Raw genomic sequence first — 27,108 nt, forward strand, 5'->3', positions numbered from 1 at the left:
TTGTTTTGTGCTTATTTCTTAGTAGTTAAAGAACTTAAGTAAAGCTAAGTTAAGTGAGTTAAGTTGGTTGTTTAAGTTATTTTCCTTTGAAATGTGTTGTTAAAGTCTCTTGAGTTTAAAGTTGAAGCTTTGCGTTGAGATTGATTTAAGAAGGTATTCTGCTTACTAGACGTTCAACATTTATCATGCGATGTGATACATATTAGGTGTCTAGGCGACATGCCTCTATTTGGTCGCATGAAATGACATTCGAGGCGGGACGTGACAGCCATGGTGGGTGCACACGTGGCTTGCAAGGTTAGCACGTGGTCTGACACTCCTCGCAAGGTCGGTGCTTGTGAAACTTGCCCATTGCCTAGCATGTGCCAACCCACGTGTTTTGTACCAAAATGAGCCATTTTTAAAATAATAATTTTGTGATTTTTAAGCTAAGTTTGGAATGCTTTAGGAGCAAGGGGATTAACTTGGGAACTTAATTTTCTTATTTCAAGCCAAGAGAAGATTGGGCAACTGTATAGACCCGATGGTTCTAGCTTAACTCCATGTATGACAAAATGATTTAAGATACTTGATTTAAGCATGAATTCCAAGTTGAAGTATTTAAGCAAGCTTTGGGCTATTAAAGCAAGACTTAATAACAAGTTGATTTATTTGTTTTCGATGAGTTATCAAAAGCATGAGATTTCTTAAAATATTTCAAGCATGAGATCTTTCTTAAACATTTTAAATATAACTACTAGTAGTGAAGTGTTTAAGCAAAGCATGATTTAGAACTATTGTGAGCTTATGAACTATCAACATGAGTAATTTATTTGTGCAAGTTATAAGTTTTGAAGTTTAATTTACATTACTCTATATCCAAGATATCCAGAGATAGTTTAATCTCTACAAAGATAGTTATGTGTACACATAGATAGATTTTCATTTTTGGTGTTGAGTTTACTCCATGACAATGATGCCATTAAGAGTGTGGATATACTCCGCTACGACAAAGACATTGGGAGTACTGAGCGTACGCTGTTACAACATAGCCAGACAGGTACTATAGTAATAAGAAAGTTCTACAAATATATGAGTTGTTTTGCTAAGATTTCTTTATATACTGTTTTCCAAACATGTTTTATTTAAATTAGTCACTCGCTAAGTTTTAGCTCATTATTTCAAATATTTTCCACTTTCCTAATAGAAATTACAAATCTCGAGTCTAATCTATTATTGCCAGTTTTTCGTCCCATCTTTAAGTTTCTTAATGTATATGTCTTTTGTTTATTAAATTTAGGCTATGAGATTGTCTTGGGTTACAATTGTGACAAGTGTGTGTATATAAATACTATGCATGCTTTTCTTGATTTGATTCTAAATAAGAATTAGTAGCCTAGTAAGTTGTCAATAAGTATTGTGAGAGTATAGCGGTATTTGCTGATGTCATACCTTCTTTGACTCTCACGATACTTACTGACGTCACACCTTCTTTTGAGCTAAGAGAAGAGGGTTTGAAAGGGAGAGTGACAATTCTAAAATGATTAGATTCATAAAAATCGTAATGAAGTTCCTAATGATTCGAAACCAATTTTGATGAAATGAAAATTATATTAAAAGTGTAAATATTAACTTAATTTTTTATGATTGAAGGCATATTTCAAGTGATTTTAGCCATTACAATTTTAAAATCAATCCTAAACATCCACTAAACACTCTTCTATGTCATCGACATATTATCCTTCTAGGAAAAGACAGCCAAAGCAGAACCTAAAAACAGTATTAACTAGCTAATTACATTTCAATCAACCTTCCCTACTGATAAAGTTGCATTCACATTTTCATGATTTGACCACATATCTCCTAAAAGCCTAAAAGGGTTCCTAGGAATATACAATGCAAGATGAAAACTACAGCCAAAAATAAGTGAAGAAAATCCCATAGCCACTAAAAAATCTATGGCATAAGCTGAATTACTTGGTTGCTATTTTCAACTAATCCTGCAGAAAATCATTAGTTGCCATGGTGAGTGAGTAAAGTACAAACCAAATCAGTAACTATTCATGAATTTACACTTTGTCCTAGAAGACAAACCTTTTGGCTCATAAGGATTTCAACTGCTATATTAATGTCCCCGTCAGCGGCTGCCAGCGCAACTTCTACTTGGGTCTGTAAACGTTTCAAAATATTTCAAGTCAAATGTTGTCACTATCATAGCATATTCTGGCTATGTTTTACATGTCTTTTTTTTTTTCCCTTAAAGTATAAGGTCGTGTTAACCATCTGTCAGGATACAAAGTGCATTCATAACTTTTAGAAACAAAGATTCTTAGAAGTTATTGAGTTGTTAATTGTAATAGCCTTTCAAGACTAGGAAGTTGGAGGCTATCCAATTGAAATTAACAAACACCTAACAAAGAGTTCTGGAGGTTGAAAAGGCTAAGGTAAGAGTGAATGCTGGGTGGAAAACATCCAAAGTATGAAAGCTTTACCTCCCAAGAATTATACTAAGCTTGCATTAGGATTGACTTTCTAAGTGTTTACAAACACTTTCTTTGCACTCATAAACACTATTTTAAGCACTTAGAAAGTTAATCCAAACATATACTAATAATTAAGGTATTGTACAGATTACATGCCAAGGAAACAAAGATGGATCGATTAGGTCAAAAGGCTACTAACCTCAATGCGAACCTTCAAAGCCTTGCCTCTTTATAACTATACTAAAATAATGCTATCATAAAGATTATAGAACACGCAAGTACGAAATGAGAATAATGTGACATCTTGCTAGACCTCCAATTTTATTCACCTATAACTGAAGGAAGAAGGACAGTAATACGGGGACACGTGGAAGCAATGAGGAAAGCAAGGAGACTGGGGACCAGTCCCAATCAGGGGGGACCACAAGTTAGTTAGTAGTGGGAATAAAAAGGGAGCAGGCAGCACAGAGGGGGTACAAGTTTTATCGTGTAAAGGGTGGGCTGCTCCCTCTGGAGGAAGGCGGAAGGAATGGCAGAAGACCGTTGCTACCTCGCGGGGGTCTGGGGTTATAAATAATCTGTTTTGTGGTGTTTTGATGTTATGTTGTTTTTGGCTGAATAGTTGTGTGAGTGTTATTTTAATTTTTTGTGAAACCTTTTGTGAAGGATCGTGGTTTGCTAGTGAACGGGCTGTACGTTGTTCTATTATCTTTTGGGCAAACGTAATCAAAGTTAGTAGAAAGCACTATTTGGTGTTCTAACACATCCCTGTTTAGGGATATGGGAGGATCGTTGGTCAAACATTAATATAGAATATTAGAAGGGGATTATCAAATAATTAGATAGTAAGTTTGTTAGAGATTTTAGTTATAAATAGAGGGAATGAGCTGAGAGGGGGCAGAGCTGTGAAAAATTTTGTGGAATTTCCTTTGAAAATTTTGAAAGAGACTAGACCTCTCAAAAGGCTGGGTCATCTTGTCACTTTTCCTGTAATATTACAACATATCCCATATATTTTCCATGCTCTTGAATTTGCAATGGGTTGTTGAGTGTTTCCTTGTTAGGTGGTACCCTTACAAGTCCATATAGTCACATAGTTCACAGATATTTTAAAATAGTAACGAAAACGGATTATTTCAATGACATGGAGTAAGAGTTACCTTTTCAAAACCCATTGATACTAATTTTTGAATCTCTGCATCAGAGGCAACTGATCTCTGCAACAAATACACAATTAACCCAAAAGAAACTCTGGAAAGAGCAAATTATGAAGAAAGATGAAGCAAACCTGGTTTTGCATTGGGGTTGCCCGATCCACTACTGCGCTATCGTTTTGCCTAACAAAATCATCACATAGAACCCTATAAGATATTGGGGTAAGAAAATCAAGCATTGCACTAAATACAGTACTGATTTTTGTGTTCACACTTATAAAATGCTTCTTGAAGAGTTCAAAGCACTTCTTAAAAGTGTTCTTTTTTTTTAGATGAAGCACTTGGTATGTTTTATGCCAAAAAAATTACCAAACATTCATAAGGGAAATACTTGTATATTTCCATAATTTATTTAGTTTCCTTTAATATCTGCAAGCCTTTCAAAGCACTCTCAAACAGATCTAGAAAATATATTGACAGGGGGCTAAAAGAAAAATATGGAAAATAAATTACATAGGTAGGATTTGAACCTGGGTGGGTAGGGAGACGATAGTCAGAATAACCACTAAGCTAATGATAAATATTAATAATTAAATAGTTTTCTTTATACATATTATATAAAGACAATAAAGTTGAGGGGGACTCAAGCCCCTGGGACTATGCTAAATCCGCCGGTGAACAGACCCATAATATAATTTGTTTCCTGGGAAGGGAAAACACATAAATCTCCAGTTTTCCATACTAATGAATTTGTATAGACTTGAAATACCGACATGGGCATTTTTCATTGCTCACATTCTGCATGCATAACTTTCACTTGGACCAATTTCAAAGTCAAATACATCATAATAGACAGTGTTTATGATAGCACAAAGTTAACAAGCATATCATCAAATTGTTTTTAAATACACTTTAGGATTCAGATTATACATCTCTCAGGCCGATGTATACATCATAGTACAAATGTAAAAGGAAAAAAAAATTATATGTCAAGAAAAAAAAGGTTATTACCCCTAAACTTTTAATTTCATCAAATTAGACCCTAGACATACTTAAATGTTGCAACATCTATCCTCTATTCAATTTCAGCTAATTCACCCATTAATCTTAACAAAAGGCAATGTAAAAACCTTCCTAATTTCAATAATACAAAAACAAAACTGAAGGGAAAGTTGCAACACTTCTTCAAGTTTAAGGTTAAGATTGCAACACTTTAGCTTGGGTGCAATTTGATTAAACTAAATGTTTGTGGTTAATTGTTGTAACTTTCCAAAATCTTAATAGTTACTACCTTCCATCAGATGACTGACGATCTGCAGAGCTCCTATCCAATAACCTAGTTTGCAAGTTAAACTCTGAATCACCAGCAGGAGCACTTTGGTTTTGAGTGGAACCAAGCGTTCTTCCACGTCCAGGAAATCTGTTGTCTTGTTGTTGTGGCTGTATCATGTCAAATTTCCAATCACAGTAGCATCAAAATTGAAAACTTAAGCTTGGTTCTTTAAAACACTTTAAGAAAGTAGGTAACAAACAAATAAACCCAATGAATGGAAGTAAGTAATATACACAAGCTTAATTTTCAAAAACCAAAAACCAAAAGTTTATCGAAAGGAGCCTCTTTTGGATGTTCTTAACATCAAGAGAGATCTAATTGATCTGTTCACAGTTACAATGAAGGTTCCACAAGCAACCCAAGAAGCTTACACTGCCCTCCTGTCTTCAATCTTCATTTACGCTCTCTTGCTAACTCCTAACAGACTAACTCAGCAAGTTATAACAGAAAGATAACTAATAAGTAATCACCCTAATAAAAAGTTCTAATGATCAACCTAACCACAGTGCCAGTTTCCTTCTAGCACAAGTGAACTACTCGGCATGTTTACTTTTGAATGATTGTGTTAATAACCAGACTCTGTATTGGTGCTAACTCGTGTTTCCCTGTTCTATCCACTTCCCCATTCCAACTCTCTTCTACATCAAAAGCCAAATCATACGTGTATAAAGTAATTTAACTATTTTAAGGGAATAAAATACCTCAGTGACCGTTTCTCTGCGAGGCATCCATGAAGATAAATTTCTCCAAACATTAGGAACGGAGAGGCCACTGTTAAAAGGGAAAAGGTAAAATGAAGGGAAACGTATGTAAATATTGAACTGGACATTAAAATAAATATAATCAGCGCAATTTACCTGGACGTGGTATTTTGGCCAGAATATGTTGGAAGTTGGGCAGAGGGATTTCCACCGGTGCACAGAATAAATTTAGGTCGCCTCACACAAGAAGACTACAAAAAATTTACCATTATGGAACCAAATAAAAAAGGTTACACCAAAGAAGGTAGGCAAAGACAAATAGATTGTTTCCTCAATAAAAGCTAAAAAAAAAGGACTACATATATGCACTAACAGTATCTACAGTTGAATGATGACTAGGGAACCAAGGTTAAAAAATTTACAAAAAATTTAATTAATTGTAATACTTGTGTATGATTTAAGAATATTTAATAACCATATATATAACAATTAAAAAGATAGAGTTTAAGTTCTAACAAAAAGATGAAGATAATGATCGAGTGTTTTTCTTTTTCTTTGTTGACATTTTTATTTTGCAACAAGAAACTGCTCCCATAGGGAAGAATGGAAGAACGAAGCAATGCCATGCGAAGGTCCAGGGCAAACCAAAAAAAGGAAATAAAAACCAGAAAAAATCAAAAGTTAAAAAAAGTTGGGACGAGATTTTGGGGGAGGGGGGGTGCCAAAAGAAAGCATGGAAGTGTGCAATATCTCAGACCACGCAACATAATAATTCTACTCTTCAATCCTGACCAGTTGTAAGGCTTCTTACTCTTTAAAACCGTTACTTGCATATTTACTCTGCTAGACTTATGAAGAAATTCTTTCGCATCAACTAAGCCAGCCATACTCGCAAATTGGTGCTAGTCTTAAAGACTTAACTATATTGTCATACTTTCCGTGAGATTATTAGACTTGTGGTCATGAACATTGCTTGAACTCCTCCTGCAAGGTTGGAGGTTCAAATCTGTTGTGCTAAATTCAGCATAGGAATCTTACGTTCACCAAAGAAATAAGAGATAAAGAAAAAACCAAGTATGATGCAATCAATGTAGGGAAGTCAAATTGAACCTGATGGAAGAACCTTTTTAGTGTGTTAATTGGAGACACTTTGGACTATCCAAAACGAAACACTTTCATCATAGTAATAAATCAAGGTTTAGAATCTTTTCTCAAACTCTTCACGCTCTTCATTTTGACAATATTAGTAAACTCGATCACAAATGTTACTTTTATAAACTATATCTTCAACGTTTCAGAACTTTTTCTTGGATTTATTGCAAGTGCAAGGACATCTATATCAACTCCTACCAGTGTTCAGGCTATCAGAGATTGGCCAATGGAGAAACTAGTAAAGGGTCAATGTTTCTTTAATCTTGCTATATTTACAGTAATAATCTCATTTACCATCCATTTCCATTGCAACGAAACACTTACAAGCAAAGAGGAAGACTCCATAGCAGAATAAAAGGACGTTCCAGGTAAAAGAAAGTTTAATAGCCCATAAATATCTGCAATGTTGGCAGAGAAGAATCAGAACTCTCAACTCCATGATATATTATAGAAATTTTGGCTCAAGAGATGGGCAAAGATAGGAAAACTGACATGCAAATCCAGTTATTATGCCACAGAGGTGCCCTAGAAACGAGACGTTTGTCATTAGAAGCTGGAATACCACCAACAAAATCCACACATACCTAAACCAGGTCACATATGTCTTAAACCAATTATCGACATGGATACACAAGATAATTGTATCTGATCCAAAAAAACATGGATACAAAAGATAGTTGAAATTAATTTAAGCATATTAATAAATATTCAAATTACCATTGAGCAGGAACATTAAAGAGGCCAAAAACACTGCAAAACAAAGGGTGGGGAAAAAGTAAAGTGTGTTAGTTAACCTAATTGCACTAATCAATAATGGAAACCACCATACTATATACCGGTAAGTATTGTCAAGATTTAAAACATGTTTATACAAAAGGATTATCCTGCATCCTGCAATATTGATGTGCAAGACCCGTAAGAAAAATAAGTAATGGAATAGACGAAGAAAGCAATCCAATTTTGAGGCCCAAAGGAATGTTCTCCATGCTTTCTAATCTAGAGTTTCACTTAACACAATGTCTTTGGACATCAGAGAACTATATTTTTTTTTGTCCTAGTGTTCAAAAATCAAAGCCAAGCCAGTAAATAATATGCACTACGAGCCATTGGTTAAAGAAACTTACCTCCTGGATTGAATACCACTCAAACTTGTCTCTATAACAATCAATGAAAACAAAATTCCAGAGAATCCTATGGCACACTCGTTCATAAGGTTGTCATAATGATGAAAGGGGTTATGAGCCATGACAACTGCGATGAAAAGATGAATAGTAGCATTGCTTATGGCTAGGAGAATTGTCAGGTAGAGCATGCGAATTGATCCCATGATTCTCTCTAGTTCAGAACCCAGAGGTACTAAAGCCAACATGTTGAATAAAACATGAAGTAGTGAACCGTGAAAAAGAACAGACGTAAAAATCCTGTAAACTGCATGACAAACCAAATAGCATTAAGAACCATGAAAAGAATTGGACAACTTCCATGTAACAACTAGCAAAGTAATAAGAAAAAATCACAGGATGTGAACATTGCCATGTAATCATAGAAGTCAGAAATTCTAAACAAAGGAAGTTGTCATCGAAAAGTGAACTATGAGTACAACTTATCATACCAAGTACCAGTTCTGGGTACAAATATTTTATTTGTCTTATTTCCATAACAATCAAAACACTTATTAGCATGCCCTGCAACAGCATTCCAACTGAACAATCCACCATGAAGAGAAATTGAGACCTTCATTTTAAGCAAACATGCTCAATTAAGTAGGAAACTACTCTACATATTGTTTGAAAGAATGATCAAAGGTATTGGCTGGCTCAAGATAGTTGTCCATCATATTCCAAACAAAGCATGGTGCATGGTCACCCTAAAACTAAAGTTAACATAACAATATCAAATTCAGTTATATAAACCAGCAACATTTGTTGAAAGGCAAGTCGAATATACTTGTTTAATGTTTACTACAAGGCCCCAAGTCCTTAATTCTGGTCACATGAAATGTTTTCAGAACCCTAAGAACTTCAAATCGAGCATAGGTTCAATTCTAGCACCCTAAAACTATTTCCAGAGCATTAACAAAATCATTACAGGAAAGGAACTAAGAGAGAGTGAATAATACATTCAATGAGACAAAAAGCAACCACTGCAAATTGAGAAAAGGAGGAATGTACCTTGAAAATGTGATAGGATTGCCGCAGGTAAGAAACATACTTCCACAAATGAGTCATATCCAACCAAGAGACATACCAAGTAAATGGTTCCACAGATGAGTATAATCGAGGAAGTAAAGAATGGAATGCCTTCCCACCACTGCCCCACCCTTGTTGGCAATCCTGCCTATCAACCACCAAAACGAAAAGTGAAGTGGTCATCTTTTGTTCTCTCTTTATGCTATACTAGGAAAAACATAATGATGCTACTATCAAGTTTTATGACTTAATTTAAATTATCATCAGAAGTCTATTTAATTAATTTTTAAATCTAATTTTCCAAGTTAGATAATTTTAATTCAGCTACTATACAAAATACAGTATAAACTAGTTGTTTGCCACTGGGATTAACTATTTCAATTCGTTTTCTCACTCTTATCATGAATGCAGAGAAGTCAATAAGACCATGTGTAAAGTTACGGGTCAACTAGCTTAAGTACCAGTATTTCATGAATAAAATAAATGTTCTGTCAAGGCAAATCCCTTGAAGCATACAATCAGTTTTTTTTTTTTCTAATATGTTTATTTCTTGAAGCTTCCAGTGGGAGACTGGATTAATTTAGAGGTTACGATCAGAAACTATACAATGTAAGGAACCAAAAATTGGCAGTGAGAGAGATTGGGTTTATTTCAGGTTGCAACCAAGTAGACTCAGCCAGAAGGATTTGCAACTACAGCAAAAAATAGGTAACCTTCAACTGCCTGAAAATCTCAGTCATCCTCAGAGTCCATATGTATAATTTACTAAATAGCAAAGTTGGCAATAAAACGTTACTCTACAAACACAATGCCATCAACCAGAAAAATGGAAGTGGAGCTTTTTCCTTCTTCATAAGACATCACTTTTTTTTTATACATGCATGAGTGTCCGGGCCAACTTATGCACACCTCGACTAATTTCACGGGACAACCCGCCTGACCCTACGACATTTGAGTGTCAAGGAAACTCATAGAAAATTAACTCCTAGGTAGGTGGTCACCATGGATTGAACTCATGAGCTTTTAGTTAGTTATTGAGACTCTTAAACTTCCTGTACACGGGAAAAAGAAAAGAAATGAAAAGGTCTTCCAGGTGAAGCAGCTTGAAAAGAACAGAAACATGGTGGTTGGGACATTTTCAAATTACACCTTAGGACAAAGGTTCACTTTGAGAAGGTAGAAATTTCGTCCAGATTTTGACTTAGTGTGCTAATTCTTACTTGAGGTTTGTGAACTTCTGCATTTTTCAGCTGATTGACATTAGCATCAGTCATCAAGATTTGCTCGCTTCACATTACGTGGGTGGATCTCTCAACGCATAAAGTCATTCATTTCTTAATAAATGAAACTACGACACCATTTCAGAAAATTAATTAACTCAATGTCCGAAGATCTCCCCTATTAATTCGCTCATCTTTAAATAAAAACAATCAATTAAACACACAAAAACAACTTCTCAGAACCCCAGAAGAGTTCTTTACCTCCGACACTCGTAGCAACAAAACAAACTTCGACGAGAGTTAGTTTGGCTTTACAGGTTCGAATTTTTGAACAGAATTTCAAAACTCCGGACAAAGTCAGGCCAATTGAAGCTTAAGAAATGCAAATACAAAAAGTTTACCTCCGTAACGATGTTGGATCTCATCTTTTTTCTTGAAAATTACCCGTTGAAAAGCAAGTCTAGAGAGTTCTTGAAGCAACTGCAAACGCAATGAAATTATTATTTATAAATTTCAACGCATTTTATGCAAACGAGTGTTCTTCCAAAATCTTGTGGGTCTCTTCGAATTCATTAGCTCAAACTGCTTTTCCCCTTTTGTCTTCTAAAATAAGTTTCCATAGCTCTTAATTAATAAACACACCCTCTCCAAGAAAAATTACAACACATCATATTATTCTTTTTCTTCTTATTGTGCAGTGATAACATGTAATTAATTCTTTTTAGTGTGGTTTTTTAAAAAATAAATAAATTATTTACCTTTCATATAAAAATTCATTATAATTTGTATTTTTAAAATCCAGGTTCATCTTTATACTAAAAATATACCTTGTCATCGGTCTGATTATATCCCATAACTTATACTCAAATACGTATAAAGGTATAATAAATACAAAATATAGGATTTAAGATTTTTTCTTTCAAATTTGAGTTGGTATTAGTTGAGTGTCTCGTCTACTAGGCTTTGCATCCAAATTTGTGTTGTTGATACAGTTGCTAAATATTGATCGGGGCAAATATCAATTTATAATTTTAGAGGTTATATTAATTTAAACTCTAAATTAATAATTGTATCAATTTGACTCTAGCCTCATATAAAACCTTTCGACCTCTTGAAAACTCTACAAATTTAAAAGAAGACAGATCAAACATCTCACGTAGCCTAACCCTAATTTAATAAGAGCTTGTAAGATAAAATTGTCATCTTTTATAAGTTTACAAAAAAATTCTCATCATCACAAGGTCTCAAGCTTGTTAGGATATTAATAATATCAGCGCCATCAATGATTGTATATTTACAATGGAAGGGACTGGTTGTTTTAAACACCATCCATGTAAATTGATGTAACAACTAACTAACATGTAAAAATTGATTATCTTACTGATTTCAACAATATATTTTGCAATTGGTATAAATAGTAACAACAAACTTATTTTTCTAATTTTTGTACACCACATGACAGACACATCAACATTTATCATTTATTTTAATCACCTTATTTTTTGAAGTCAACAATGTTACTTTCCTAAAGCCAAGACACAATTAAAACTTTTGTATTAAACTACAGTCGACATTCTTATGGATTTTCTAAGAAACATTTTACAGATTTTTTTAAAGAAACATTTTGCAACGGTATAAATAGTTGTATGCTCAATACATTCCTTCTCTCGCCATTTCACGTTAGGTACATTTTCATTTCATCACATGAACATGAGGAGTAAATCTAACATTTCTATTACCTCGTAAACAAGTCATGAAATATAAAAAATAAGTAACAAAATAGTGTAAATATAATATAAATAATAAGAATCATAAAATATTTATTATTATTATTAATTGAAATATTTTACTTATTTTTTTTTCAAATTATTTTTTAAAAAAATATCCATTAACATTAATATTTATATTTTTTTTAATATAACAATTTGGTAAAATATTTATATCCTATTAAACATTTTAAAAGGCCAATTAGTCAAGGCCCAATTATGTGTAATTACAATAATGTCATTTTTTTAAAATGAAAAAATAATGATTATCCAAAGTATAGATCTATATTAGGATATACAGTAATAGTGATTTATCACTTTCTTATCTCAAACTATCACAATTATATATCAAGTTTTTATTTTTCATTATATACTCGTAGATAGATGAAGTTGAAGATTAAAAAAAAAAAAAAAAAAAAAAAAAAAAAAACTGAAAATGATTTGGAAACAATTTAAGGCATAAATTTTGAAACACCCCAAAACACACTTGTTAGTTGAGGTTTGAATCTTTTTCAAACTATATATCTATCGTTATCTATTTGGGATAGACAGTGGTTTATCTTTGTCTGGAATAAACAATTATATATAAATCACTATCTATGTATATTCAGATAAGTTTTTTTTATCCCAAACTACTAAATAGGTTCTTAAAAATTCTTACTTTCCATTATACGCTTGCAGACAAAAGAAATTGGAGTTCAATAACATGAAAATGCTGAAATAGAAGAAGAAAAATAAGAGGAACATAGATATAACTCTACATTGCCTATTTGAGATAGAAAGCGACGACAAAACTCTATCATTGTCTATCCAAGATAGACAAAGTAGATACTGATAAAATTTAATTACAATTAAAACATTTCGATGAACTTTTAAATTCGTCTAAAGATGAAATCCTTTGTTTTCTAAGTTTTCCAGCTTGATGTTTGACAATAGGAGGTAATGTTTTCATAGCATCATCTTCAACCCTTCAATCCAAATGAACTCCAACAAATCGAATACAATCATTGTATGTTACTAAGAATGTTTCTCTATAATAAAATTTAGCTACATAAGAACAAGTGTCTAAATCAAGCATCCATATAACAACAAGAGCACGTGCAAATAGAATTTTCTCAAAATCTCATACTCGACAACTACACGATCCTAAGTCTAGCTTCCGTATGAAATGTTCATTTTCATCCATTACCTTGTATTCAATGTTGCTAATGAGATTAACCTAATAGATAAGATAAGTAAGAGAAAAGTAATAAGTATAAATAAATGTATTTGAGATAGACATAAATAGATTGCTATCTTTATCTATGTCATCAGTGTGGTAGACATAGGTATAATTCTACCTTTGTCTATCCAAGATAGGCACAAATAGAATTCGACACAAATAGAATTCTATCTATGTCTATCTCAATTAGACACGAATAAAAATCTATCTATACCTATTCGAGATACAAAATTAATGCTCCATAAGCACAATCGAAGTCCACAGTGGTTAAGGGCAAAGTTGTAATGTTTGCCTTAATGGCATTTATGTAACTATCTCCATCTTCTTCTTTTATATCTCAAAATTGTTAAAAGAAGAGAGTGGAAAAAGAGTTAGGCAATCGAATAACACACCTAGGAAGAGAAAGTGAGATTTTATGCAAATCTAGTGAGAGAAATGTTGGATTTTTCGTTTAGTGAGTATAGCTAACGTGGATAGGCTCTAGTTGAAGTGAGTATTGCCCATAGACCACGTGGGTTGACTCTCGTGGTTTGTTTTCAATTGTAGCGAGTATGAGTGTTCTGAATTTGGCTTCAATAAAGAAGTCAAGGAAGAAAGTGAAGAAGAAGAGTAACTTTGTAATTTTGCAAAAATACAACGTGAGATTCAATGACTTTCTTTTATACGAATGGTAAAAAATTAATATTTTGTTATATATAAAGTTAACCTTGATAATTTTATCAATTTGAAATTGAGATAGGTACATTTTCATGGACTTTAAACCTCAATGAAAACCTACTCCAAAATTCGGTTTGTATTTATTTATTTATGTTTTCAAAATCAAGAATATACTTTTCGAAATCTGCACAATTTGGGAAAACCCCATTCCATTGAGAACCACGTCACCGGGAGACAAAGCTCAAGACTGACCGCCGAGACACAGAGATAGCCTTCTCCTCTCCTCTTTCTACTTTTCCGTTCCGTTCCTTCAAGCTCTAAATCCGACCTCTCTTCTCCTTCCTTCTTCAATCTCTCAACTTGCTTCTCACCAATGGTAATATTCTCATTTTCAATCACTTCTTTCTTCACTTTCTTTGGATCCAACTTCAGTTTTCTCACTCTTCTTCCATGTTTTTACTTTGAATCCATTGCCTCTCTTACCCAATCATTGTTTACTGGATGTTGCTGTCAATTATTTTGTGCACTACTGTGAGAGTTTACTTCCTACTTGGATATTCATATAGTTGTGTTTTTCTTCGCCATGCTATAGCAGTTGGGCTGATCTTCATTTTCCTTGGTCTTTTGATTCGTGGGTGTTCGGTTTCTGGAATTGGATAGTTTTGTGTTATTTTAATTTGAAAATGGCAGGATAATTTTAGAAAAGAAAACGTTGGAAGATGTAGAATCTAGTTCAGCTACTATACCGTTGCAGTTATAGAGTTTCCATTCAAGACAAATTTTTTAGCTCTTTTTTTTTTTCTTTTTTTTTTTTTAAGTTCAACCAGCAACCTTATTTGGGCTTGCACCTAAGGAAGTGACGGTTCAAGTTTTCTCTATTATTGTTTTTAGAAAGGTACCATCAATTTAGTAGCAAATAAGCGTGGATTCCTCTTTTCGACAACGTCTTGATTATGAAGTACTGATTGCAACTTAGCAATGTTAGGAGTTGTTTTACCACTTTACCAGTTACCCCAAATTTCCAATAATACGTTATTCTCAAAAGTCACGACCACCCTCTGAGAATGCTGACATGGGAGATCCTTGATTTAGTTGGAATAACCTGATGTTTCAAAGTCCATACCTATCTTCCTGAAAATTTGGCATCCAGTCCAACTACCCGAAATAAAAAGACAAGTTCACTCAGAAACTGTCATTTTATCTGTTTTCTTAGTGAAAATCGCAAGAACCAACCTCTTCTTTCCAACAATTAGCCACTGAACTCATTTGAAAGTGAAGTGGTTGTTGGCAGAATAAGGGAGTTAGAGATTTAGTTAATGTAGGTTGAGGACCAGTAGTGATGTTTTCTAGACGCTAGTATTTGTGTCAGATCAATTCCAAAACAAATGGCCTCTTGGTTTGTCCCTAGCCGCTAGAAACAAAGTCCCAAGGGTACCTTTTACAATTCCAAGTTCAACTTTACTTTTCCAAGTCTAACTAAGAGTCTGACAGTTAAACAACCCTTCAAAATATTGGTATTTTTTGCACAATGACCTTGTCTTGTAGACTATGATCTTCCAAAGGGAACGTCCATGCCATTTAGCAACCAGCACCACTATTTTCTTCTTTAAATCGCCTGACCACAACTCCTACAGAAAATAACCTATCTAGTTATTTTCTCAGTAAGGCAAACTTTTTAGGAGCCATTCTAGAACCTTTTGTCTTGTTGGCAGCTTGATCAAGGAAACCAATGTGCTTTTAAGTGAAAAAGCATTTATCCATGTTCACATGATGCAACTTATTTTACTCGTAACTTTGACGTCCCTTAAAGAGTGGGGTTGTAGATTATGATATTTTCAATGTAGAATCTGTTGAGGTCCTTGTGGAACTCTTCGTAGATTTTGGTGTCCCTTAAAGACTAGTATGGGGCATTGGGTTAGGCCAAAAGGCATAGCTAGGAATTTGAATAATGTGAACTGTTATCCTTTTCTACTTTTCTCACTTTGATAATTTTGGTAACTAGATAGTAGATCTAACTTGACGAAATAATCATACAAAGTCTAAAATGTTGAAAAGGGTTGTGGAGTATACTTGCTTTAGGATTTGATCGTCAACACATATTTTGAGGCCCCCATCCTTTTTCTTCTAGAATAGGATTAGGCTGGAGGCATCTATTTTTCCTTTTGGAAGGACATAGGGCCTGTCTACAGCCTTGACTAAACCTTGCTACGAGCAGCTCATCTTTTTGTCAGTCTGCATGGCATAATAGTATTTTCACTCTTTTAGGTTGTTTAAGGATCGTTGGGCGATTCTATGATTGTTGGTAGTCATTACTAAACATTTTATGAATGTTCGTAAAACCACATTAAAGTAATCCATTTATATCATAACAAAGTTACTCCATTCTTGGTTCCTTACACATTCACTTTTTTTGTAATTCAACAAGGCAACAATGGCGCTAGGGCCTTCAATTTCAGAACTTACATTAGCATGGTGTATCTTTCTCAAACTTAAAGCCTAGTTGATGGGCCTCTGCTTCAATAAGGAAGTCGTGGGTTGCCATCAGTATCACCTGCTAAATTAATCTTACTGCTCTTTTCAAAGTTCTTGTGCATCCTAGCATAAATGTCCCCTCTATGGAAAAATCTTAGCCCCATTAATTTTCATATGTAGGGCTGATAAAAATCTTGATTCTTCCATCCTTGCTACTGCATGTATGTCAGGGGCAGCCTAGTAACTTAAAGAAACAAGAAACAGCCAGTGATATTCACAAGTAGTCTAGAAGATGATTTTGAGTTGTCTCGTGGAGATGTGAAGCGATATAGACAAAAATCTTCATTGAAATAAAAATAAGTCAAAAGGAACCAGTGATGACTTTGTTTTATAACCAAGCTATCACAGCTATAGATAACGGTCCCAACATCATTACTGATTGAAATAAGGTTGAGACAGACCATCACCTGATGGAGGTTAGATTGAAGTAAATTTCATTTCCCTCACCTACATGCCCACGAAGATGTAGGTTGTAGATATCGTGGCATCTCTGCCAAGGATATTTGTTGATTATTTGAAGGCCAAGCTAGGTTTAATCAGTATTTAGAATCCAACTTAGGTGGGAGATACATCCTTTCACCTTCAACCCAACATCTTATCTTTTTACCGTTATCTTTGTATTTATCCATCCTTTCATTCTCCCCCTGTATACTCTAGTGTAATATAGATGTTTACTTATTTTTTCTTTTATTCATTCCTTAAAAATTTTAGGCTGTTAGGCTTTCTTTTCTTATGCACGCAGATAGCTTTTCTTTAAGTTTGGGCAGTGCATTTTGGTTAATTGGATAAAGAATAAAAATAAAATACAAAATAAAATATAAAAATACAAAAAAAAAAAAAAGAAAAAAGAAAAAAAAGGGAAACAAATAAAAACAAAACAAAAACTTAAAAACAAAAACTTAAGCACAAATCCTTGACCCTAAATTCTAAGTCCTAAACCCGTTGTTCATATATGTGGATACACTTGGGTTTGTGATTCCAGGGTTAAAAAAGCACATCTTCAATTTATTTTGTGGTCATGCTCGAATAGGAAAAGTAAGAGTTCCATGAATCAACATTGTTAAATACGTGGGCTGGGGTATATGGTTAAAGGGAATGAATGGTGTTCTGGTAACAAAAATGTTCATTGAGAGGAAAGATTTCACATGGTAAAGCTCTGTCTGGCCTCCTGGTCTGCTCTTTCCAAATTTTTTTGCAATTGCTCGTTTTATGAGATGGTATCTTGTTGGAGAGTTTCTTGTTATTATTATTCAGATTGTGTTTACGCTTTAGATGCTGCTCTCATTACTTGGGGACTTTTGGAATGATTCACATGCTACGGAGTCTTTAATTTATATCTCTTTAAATATCAATAAAAGCTCTGTGTTTTTCTTGAAAAATAAGTTCCGGAAAATGATTGTTATCGTTGTTGTCTACTATTTTTGTTTATATATTTCAGCATGCACCAAAACTACACCATGCTTTAAGTTTTATCCTACCACATCACATATGCAGAAAACTCTTTTTTTGACCATGGAAATTCCAAATTTCATCAATGAATTGATTATTTTCATTGGCACTTTCACATCCTGAAAAAAAGACGGATTCTCTTTTTTCTTCATTGCTCCTAATGTGCTGTGTACAAAACGGAAACTTCTCCAAGTAGGTGAAAGTCTATTGATTTTCTGTTTTAAATGACCGGAAATTTTTTGTCTTTCTGTTTAATGTAGGCCTTGTTAAACAGAACACTGAAGGATGCATGAAATGTATGCTCATTGGCATGTGATCTTTCATGGACAACTCGGTAAGATACGCAGATGTTAATTGTTATGCTCTTTTTCTTTGTCTTCAGTTATTCACTTCATTTATAAGAGGCATGTTGACATCCCATGATTGAACACCATATGACACTTGGCCTCTCCGTACAACTTCTCTTTGATTCAAATCCTTTCAACTGTTAATTACAGTTTAGCTTCTAAGATATGGTTTTCCTGTAATATTGCACATTTCGTTTACTGTAACTCCTCTCTTCTGCAGAGTCATAAAGCTAGATCACACTGCCAGGTTGGTGACCGATCGACCAGTGATGTTGTTGTGAGGCTTAGAACAAAAGATGGTCGAGATGAATGGTTATATTGTCACTCTCATATCCTAACTGCACAGAGCAAGTATTTTGCCGATCGTCTTTCAGAGAAATGGCCAACATGCCAGATTCTCGACTCACGAAACTGTGTTGAGGTCTTCTGTCTAGAATCAACCTTTGATTACCATGTAAATGTTCTGCGTCTTCTCTATGTCATCACAGATATCCCAACTGATGACTTATGGAATGATGTTCGAACTGCTCTTGGCATCCTTGGTGTGGCTTTCCAGCTTGAGTGCAAAAATGTTATTAGTGCTTGTGTGAATTACTTGGAAGCAGTACCATGGGAGGAGGATGAGGAGGAGGAAATTTTGAAGGTTATACCTCATATGGGACCAGAAGCTGAGCCAATTCTTGCTCGTCTTCAGCCAGTCAATTCATCTCTTGTTAGACAGATATTTCTTTCCGCTCTTCGATTGGCTACATCATCTCCCTTTTCAAACTTAAATGATCTCAAGCCTTCGGCCCAAGAACAACTTGAGTACATGCTAACTGAAGATGATGATGCTCCACTATTGATGGCTGATGCTGAAATAAAATTGGAGATAAATGAATGTGTGAAGAGCCTATTACAAACTTTTAACAATCTTCTAGACACTATACTTGATCCTTTGCATTTGGATGGGAAGGCAAGGAACGTGCAAGTTTTAGTTTTTTGTTTGACAGATTTAGCTTGGACATGTCGGATTTTGAAAAGGTTAGAAAGTATGAAGGAGTTTGTCTCTAATTGGGTTGGTGCATCAGATAAGATTGTCCAGGTTGTTGAGCAAACAAGTGTAGCATCAGAAATTATTGATACAAGAATAGGGATTATTGAAGTGGTGGCAAAGGTTTTAGAGGCAATTAAGCACGGCTCAGTGATTCTCCAAACTTCAAAACGGCTTCACATGGTTAAGGTTTGGCTTCCTTTCGTAAGGACAACCAAGTCCTTGATCGATAGTCTTGCTAACAATGGTGTTGATGATCTGAAACTCAAGATTGACAGTGATATTTGGGAGTTGCTAGAGTCGGCATTTGTTTCGATCATTCTTGCATTGCCATCAGGGGAGCAAGCAGAGATTATAACCGAATGGTTACAGAATCAACATGTTATTCGTTATCCTGATCTAACAGAGGCATTTGAAGTGTGGTGTTATAGGTCAAAAGTGGCAAAGAGGAGGCTATCCGTGGTGGGGGATAACCATGGCACGACAGCGGCAAGCTTCCAGCCCTCGGCTTGAACTCAAGTGGTTTGTAATTATATTGTGAATCATCCTTCAACCCGCAGTTGTTAAAGTTTGGGTTGGAAGCATTATTTTGTGTTTCTAGGCTAGCCTCCCCTTTTGTTTTATTGTAAAATTTTAGTGTTAGCTGTTGCAAATAGTAAGTTGGGGGCATTGTGCATTTGTCAAAATGAAAAAGGAGAGAGATGATAAAAGAGGGGAAAAGTGGCTGTGAAGAAGTCGGCTAGCTTCATATAGCCACTGATATCGAAGTGTATTTATGGTGTAGCTCTCAGTGTAATTCTATGTTGTAGTTTGGCTGGCAATTCTGTCGGGTAATGGTAATGGCTGATCCTTTGACTCGGTTTCTAATGATTTAGAATGTTCCTTACTGAATCAAATGCTGTTGAACTGCTGGGAACTCCTGTATGAGAGTTGGCTCAATTGCTCACTAGCCATGACAAATTACTTGTAGGGGTGTACATAAGTCGAGTTTGAAGAAAATTATGGACAAATCTAAAGTATTCTCGTTAACAAAAAGTGAATCCTATCGATTCAATATCTAAAGGTTAGCTCAACCCAATCCAAAAAATTTGGGTTGGGCTGGGGTGACTTGGTTTTTCTTTTGTTTTTCAATATGTAAAATGAACTAATTGTCATTCAAGGTGTAAGGGGACATATATGTTATGTATTCAAATTTCAAGTCTACGATATCCATTCAAAAAGAGGTTCTTTTATGTTATGTTTTAGGTTTATATATATATATATACACACATAATTGGGTTGGACGAGACCTCTTACTCATACAACCCGACTATTTGGCTTTAACTTTTTTCTCCCTTGAATTTTCTCTCTCAATCTAACTCAACCAAAAATTTAATGTAACCCAACTCTTATTATTTGGGTTAAGTAATTCGAGTAGGTCGGGTTACTAGTTTTTTGAATACTCTTAATTACTTGTTCACATTTTATAAAACAAGATGAAAGAGAGGTCTTATAAATGGATGAGATTGATTGTCGATTTGTTGAGTTGAGGAAGAATTACAAATTCTTGTGATTCGGTAAGTATATCATTTTGGAGACAACAATGCTAGAAAGATAACTATACAACCCTTTCAAGTTGCTCATCGTTCAGATTACATTTCTTGATTACAAATTTTCAATTAGGCCACATTGTCAATACGATACAGGAAACGCTAACCCATGTACAGAAAAAAATTCACTACTAAATTATCTTTCATTTATTGCGATACATCTTTCATAAACGTCACCCAAATAAATTCAAAAGTAAGTTTTTTTTTGTTGACATTATTTTATTTTTCGTACTTGTTAGTAATTTTGAACTTATTAAAACTACTCATATTAATTTAACATGATAACATGATGTTAAGAGTGGTTTTAACCATTTTAGAATCATTCTCAAACAACAGTTTCATAAGTTCTATTTTATCAATCTTCGTTTTATTTTAGTTCATTATTTAATATTTGAGGTTGAAGAAACTTTTAATTTTGATTAAATGTGAATACATATATGAGATGAGGTATTGCCTCAATTCCTCAACCTTATATACTATTCATTAATCTCACTAATGACTTATGTACTCTTTTTAAGCTATTTCAATTAATCAATCCATACTTAATTCTAATTTTCATGTGTATGAGTAAAGCTAAGTAAGTTGGTGAATGTTTAAATTTAGTCTTCACAAATAACTTTTTTCTTTGGTTAATATTTTAGATAATCAGATTAGTTGAGAAATAAGATCGATTGAACTTTGGTATTTGAAATCGAAACAAATACTAATGTTTGTTTCAACTAAATTTCATTAATAATGTTGAGTTTATTGATTTGGTTTTGGTTTGACTTTAATTTTCACTACAATTTATTTATTTGATTAGTTTGTGATTGAGATTAATTTTAAGAACAAGTCAAATCTATTTGATTTCATGATGTTTTCTTGAACCAATATCCTTTTAGATTTGAATGGATTTTTTTTTCTATTAAAATATACATACATTATTTAAAATAAAATATTAAATAATTTCATTGTCAAGTTTGCAAGTTAGGTTAATCAAAATTAAAATATTATTTTGGTTTTAATTCTATTTCTCTATTTTTAATTGCACGGTAAGAAATTGAGATTCTTTCGACGCAGAAAAAGATGTCTGCAGAAAAGTCGTCGGGAATAACAGGCTCTTCCAACGCCAAGAATAAGACGTCAGAAGAAAAAACTATTTCCGATGTCATCCATAATATGTCAGGACACGCGTCGGGAATAAGGAGCACTCCCGACGCTATTATGGTGCTTCGGCAAAGCCCCGTCAGAAATTAGGTCAAATTAATTATGGCGGGCATGTATCCCTGACGTCATGCTTTATGCATCGGGGACGACGTCAGAAATAAGGAGCATTCCCGACGCTATTATTGTGTGTCGGAAAAGTATAGGGTTTAGGTCAAATTAATTTATGGCGGGCATGTATCCCTGACGTCATGCTTTATGCATCGGGGACGTCGTTAGGAATAAGGAGTATTCCCGACGCTATTATTGTGCGTCGGGAAAGGTGAAGCATTCTCGACGCCGTAAGTGGGATCTCCCGACGCCTGACGAAAACGTCGGGAGATCCCCTATAAATTTATTTCAGTTCTGTGAAACACAGAACCGAAACGAGATAGTAAGAAAGAAAGGGAAAAATGAAAGATGAAGCGTTTCGCCGCCGTGCCCTCTCGCCATTGCCATTGTCGTTGCCGCCATTGCCCTGCCGCCGTCTGCCGCCATACATTAAGGTAAGTTTAAAATCATTAATTTTTAGGTTTAGGATTTTAAAAAATTGTTTTAGGATTTTGTTTTGAAATAATTTTTTTTTGTTAAATGTATTTTTGTATTGAATGTGTTTTGAATTGAAATTTGAAGAAGGGGTTTATGGTTGAATTGAAATTTGAAGGGGGTTATGGGTGAATTGAAATTGGGTGGTTGGGGGGGGGGGGGGGGGGGTTAATTTAAATTTTGAAGGGGTGGAGGGATGAATTTAAAATTTGAAGTGGAGGAGGGTTGAATAGAAATTTTGAAGGGGGTGGGGTGTTTGAATTGAAAATGTAATATGTGTTAAGATTTTTTTTTGGCTATCGTGCAGTTGTGATAGCTTTTTTGTTTTGAATTTGTTTATGGTTTCAAGGGATGGTAGTAGGATAGCTTGTAAGGTAGCATTGTTAGAAGGGGTGGGTAGGATGCGAAGATTGAAGTATTTTTTTGTTAATAATTAAGTTGTGTTGGCTATCCTTCTGTATTTTGAAGTTAGTTTTAGTGAAAAATTTAAGAGATTGTATATTACTGAAAAATAGTAAAAATTTAGGGGAGTAAGTTATAGATGTGAGAGGGGGAGAGAGATATATTTCTAATTAAACCTATTTATGTTTTAGGGACTTAAACGATGGACAAGAGTTGGATAAAACTTAGAAATAAGTTCTCCCTTGAGTATAGACAGGGAGTGACCCAATTTTTAGAATTTGCCAAGTTTCACATTGATGCCTATGGACGATCAAGGTATCCATGCAAGAGATGTTTGAATTTAAATTGAAGCTCATTAGAGGGTGTGGAACGACATCTACTGACTATTGGAATATCCCCTACTACACAGAATGAGCGTATCATGGAGAGTCATTAAGCTTTAGAGGTACAGAAAACTATGAGGAAGGAAGTAGTAGTAATCCTTTTGATGAAGGAACTAGTAGTCGACAATTTATGTTCTCATTATTCTTAAGTTTTTGCAATGATAGCACATAGTGATGCTATGGATATATGTATTAAACTTAGCTATTTTTGTATCATTGCAGGACCCGCAACATAGAATAGTGCGTAGGAGCCTCGTTAGGAGACGTATGATTTTGTTTGCGCTTTTTTGTATTATGGATATCAGATTTTTTGTATTATAAACGCTATTATGTTTTTTGAACTTCTTCTTATTATGAATATTAAATTTTTTCTTTTTGAATTTGTGTTTGTATTTCGCAATTTATTAATTTATATTGAATTTGCTTTAATTTAATCCAAAATGAACGTCATTAGTTATTTCACAAAAATAGAAAACTTGTTTGAGCAAAATATTTTAGAAAAAAAAATTAAAATTACATATATATATATATTTAAATTACATATAAAAAGAAATTTTCGACGCAACATAACGTCGAGAATAAGATGTACACGATACGTCAGGGATCGTTTTTCTAACGCATGTCCAACGTTGGATAAGGAACGTTGGGAGAAATAATTTTTGACGCCATGACATGCATCGTCATAAGGGACTTCAGGAGAGTTATTATCGATGTGGTGAGATGCTCGACAAAATGTGCGTCGGGAGAGTTATTCCTGATGCCTTGTTGGTCACGCGTTTCTTCCGACGCTGTAAACGACATCGGGATATCTTTTTTTGACGTTTTTTTTTTTTTGCTTCTTCCAATGTTTCTTTGTGTCGAGAGTTTCCTCATCTCTTGTAATGTTGTCTTAATCTTTCGTAATTAATTAAATAATAACACAATTTTCATGTAAAAAAAGATATTGCGATAATTTTACGTGCTTAGGTTGTTTAGTAAAATAGAACTTCTATTAATAGTTAATGTGCCCCATTAATATAATCTAGGGCAAGATGCCTTTTGCCATAATCAAACTTCTTTTAACTGATTTTGATCAGGACTGGTCTTAAAAAGAATTAGACTATAGTCCGTATCTGCTTTTTTCTTTCACCCTCAATGGTACTTAACTATTTGCAAAACTAAGTTTCATTTGGTTACAATTACACGTGTGACTAGTAAAATATTCTTCTTCATTCGTGATTTTAGTCACCTTGCTCTTCTCTAAGCTAAGTTTTAAGGCTTAATCTTTTGTCTACCGACAAGTTAATGATTGCTTGCTAATATTTATCAAGTTTAGTCAATGTTATTTAAGATGATTTTGAGAAAATATTGCATTACTGTGGAATTCTACTTATATTTTGTTGTGCCACCTCAAGCAGTAAGATAATATTTACCTTTATAACTCACTTGAACACATGTTTATCAAGAACAAACAGGTTGACAACCTTCCAACTCGAGGGTTTTTTTTCTTTCTTTTTTTTAATCCCATCCAAGTATATCAAGATATATAGTATACAGTTTGAGAATTCATGCCAAATCACTTCTACATTACTAGTCCTAGCTCAAGAATATATTGAAACCCTTGGCCCATGAAAAAGGGTGCAATGTTGGTGTAACATGTGGTTCGACATTGTTCATGAGATCTTGTTCTGGATGGAAACTCCCAACCAACCTGACTCTTGTACTCCTTATCACTCGTTGTCCCTAGCGCAACACACATATATATGTGTCAGAGAATGACTTATGGCCCAAAAATTATGGAGAGTTAACGCCATGTCTCTCTAAAGTCTCAAGAAAAGTGACAAGGAAACAATCACTTCTCTCCTTGTAACTAAAGCACACCGTCATATTTATCAATTTAATATTAATTTATCAAACATACATAACTAACAATAATTATATTTTAAAAACTACAATGGTGAATAACCTTGTATTTTTTACCTTAATTACTCAAAGTCCAAAGTGTCCAAAGTGTAAAGGTACTTTTATAATTTAGCCTATTATAAAAATAAAAGAATGTTAATTTATTTTTTTCCTAAAAAGTTATGGATTTTTTTTAATATTTCTATTTTAAAAAATAATGTCAAAAATAGGATAGGGGAAAAACTATTATAAAAATAGAATAATGAAGTCATGGACCCGATCCACGACAACACATGCATTGAAGTCTGTGGACTGGGTAACAAGTCATTGAAGTCGTGGACTCGGTCCACAACTTCGTGCATGCCAGACAACGTGGTTGTGTTAACTACAGATTTGGGACAGCTCACTTAATTCAATACCTTGTTGTGTACTCGATCCACGACTTCACTATACTATTTTTTAATAGTTTATGTCCTATCCTATTTTGACATTATTTAAAATATTATTAAAAAAAATTCATAACTAACAATAATTATATCTTAAAAGCTACAATGGAATCTAGTTTAGAGATATCTTTTATAATTTAGGCTATTAACTAAAATTGAAATCAACCAAATAATAATCTATAGTATATATAAAAGTTTGGATGAGGAGAAATTTTTTGTGACATTTTTGCCCTTCCACTATATCATTTTCTATTATTGCGTTGGTAACAATTTTGTCTTTTCACTTTTCTATTTGTATGGTAATTGAAAAATAAATGAAAGGATTTTATAAATACCTTATGTATTTATTAGATTAATTGTAACTCATGAACAACTTATAGTTCAAGAAAATCCAAAGCTCATCCAACTTCTAAAATGAAAATAATTAATAATTCATTTTTCTCTTGTAGATTTGTAACTAATGAATAGTTTTATAGCATAAGGAAACCGAAAAGTTTATCCTAACTATTAAATGCAAATAATCAATAACTAAATCGGTTAACTAATATAATTAATAAAACTCTAAAAATTCTTAAATGACATCAATTAGTTGAGGTTTGGATGGCTATAAGAATCCATTTTTCTATATCCAAAGTGTGCAAACGGATAATATTCAACTAATCTAGAATTTCAAGGTAAGCCTTTTCTTTTCTTTCTCTCTTTTTATTTTATGTATTTATTTATTTTAGTTGTTTTAAGCTTTTTTAGATGTGTTTGTTTTAAAATTATATCTCTAGAAAATTGTTTACATTTCATCAACGTTTCAAGTTTATATTGATATATAAAAATTGCACTTTATAACATATTCATTATTTGTCGAGTGTCTAATCAATCTATCTACTCAAAACTAAGCTAATTAGATTGAGAAGTTTCTGGATTTAGTCTTAAAAGTGAAAACATATTTGAAGGTCCCATACAAACAACAATAGAAAATGACAATACATCCTTGATTGATAGCTATTTGGTAGTGATTTATGAAATCCCATCAATTGTCATGCATTTAAGAATACCTACATGTACATGTATAAGATAAAAACTTTGTGTTTGCCACTTCTCTTGATTTGTATTTTTCTTCCATCATTGACTCTCTTTTCTAAAAGTTTATAGAATTTAGCATATAAAACTAATGTAATATAATTATTTCATTTTTCTATGGTAAAGTAGAATTGTATAACAATAACGTAGTATTCCTTTTTTAAGAACTATTTATTGATTTAATTTTAAACAATAGATTGTTATCATAAAAAATAATCCAGTGAAAACAAAATACAAATTTCACAGGTATTACACGTGTGAATTTCACGTGTATTACACGTGTGAATTTCACGTGTATGACACGTGTGAATTTCACGTGTATGACACAGGTGAAGGACCGGTAAATACAAATGCTAACTATATCCAGATTACATTAATCCTACTTGAA

The 27,108-nt window shown here is 33.6% G+C and overlaps 2 protein-coding genes across 3 annotated transcripts; one reads left to right on the forward strand and one right to left on the reverse strand.

Annotated features, from left to right (window-relative positions):
- Positions 1-1,570: 1,570 nt before the first annotated feature.
- Positions 1,571-10,846, reverse strand: LOC103485963 (rhomboid-like protein 15). Of its 2 annotated transcripts, none has more exons than XR_007822835.1 (13): positions 10,613-10,846; positions 8,974-9,139; positions 7,927-8,230; positions 7,520-7,552; positions 7,295-7,386; positions 7,127-7,200; positions 5,807-5,901; positions 5,651-5,720; positions 4,908-5,056; positions 3,751-3,799; positions 3,623-3,672; positions 2,074-2,148; positions 1,571-1,979 (listed from the first exon to the last, which is right to left on the reverse strand). XR_007822835.1 is itself a non-coding variant. In XM_008443741.3 (13 exons), exons 1-13 carry the CDS (start codon positions 10,634-10,636, stop codon positions 1,974-1,976), a joined length of 1,194 nt encoding a protein of 397 aa, XP_008441963.1. In that variant the 5' UTR covers positions 10,637-10,842; the 3' UTR covers positions 1,571-1,973. The 2 variants fall into 2 exon arrangements, 1 of the variants encoding a protein (XP_008441963.1); XM_008443741.3 differs by having other exon boundaries at positions 3,623-3,679; positions 10,613-10,842.
- Positions 10,847-13,931: 3,085 nt separating this feature from the next.
- LOC103485962 (BTB/POZ domain-containing protein At3g05675) lies at positions 13,932-20,087 on the forward strand. Its single transcript, XM_008443740.3, has 3 exons — positions 13,932-14,232; positions 18,098-18,171; positions 18,405-20,087. The coding sequence occupies exons 2-3, from the start codon at positions 18,160-18,162 to the stop codon at positions 19,728-19,730; spliced, it is 1,338 nt and encodes a 445-aa protein (XP_008441962.3). The 5' UTR covers positions 13,932-14,232; positions 18,098-18,159; the 3' UTR covers positions 19,731-20,087.
- The last annotated feature ends 7,021 nt before the right edge of the window (positions 20,088-27,108 follow it).

Source organism: Cucumis melo, chromosome 8, assembly GCF_025177605.1.
Source record: "Cucumis melo cultivar AY chromosome 8, USDA_Cmelo_AY_1.0, whole genome shotgun sequence".
NCBI classification, from domain to species: domain Eukaryota; kingdom Viridiplantae; phylum Streptophyta; class Magnoliopsida; order Cucurbitales; family Cucurbitaceae; genus Cucumis; species Cucumis melo.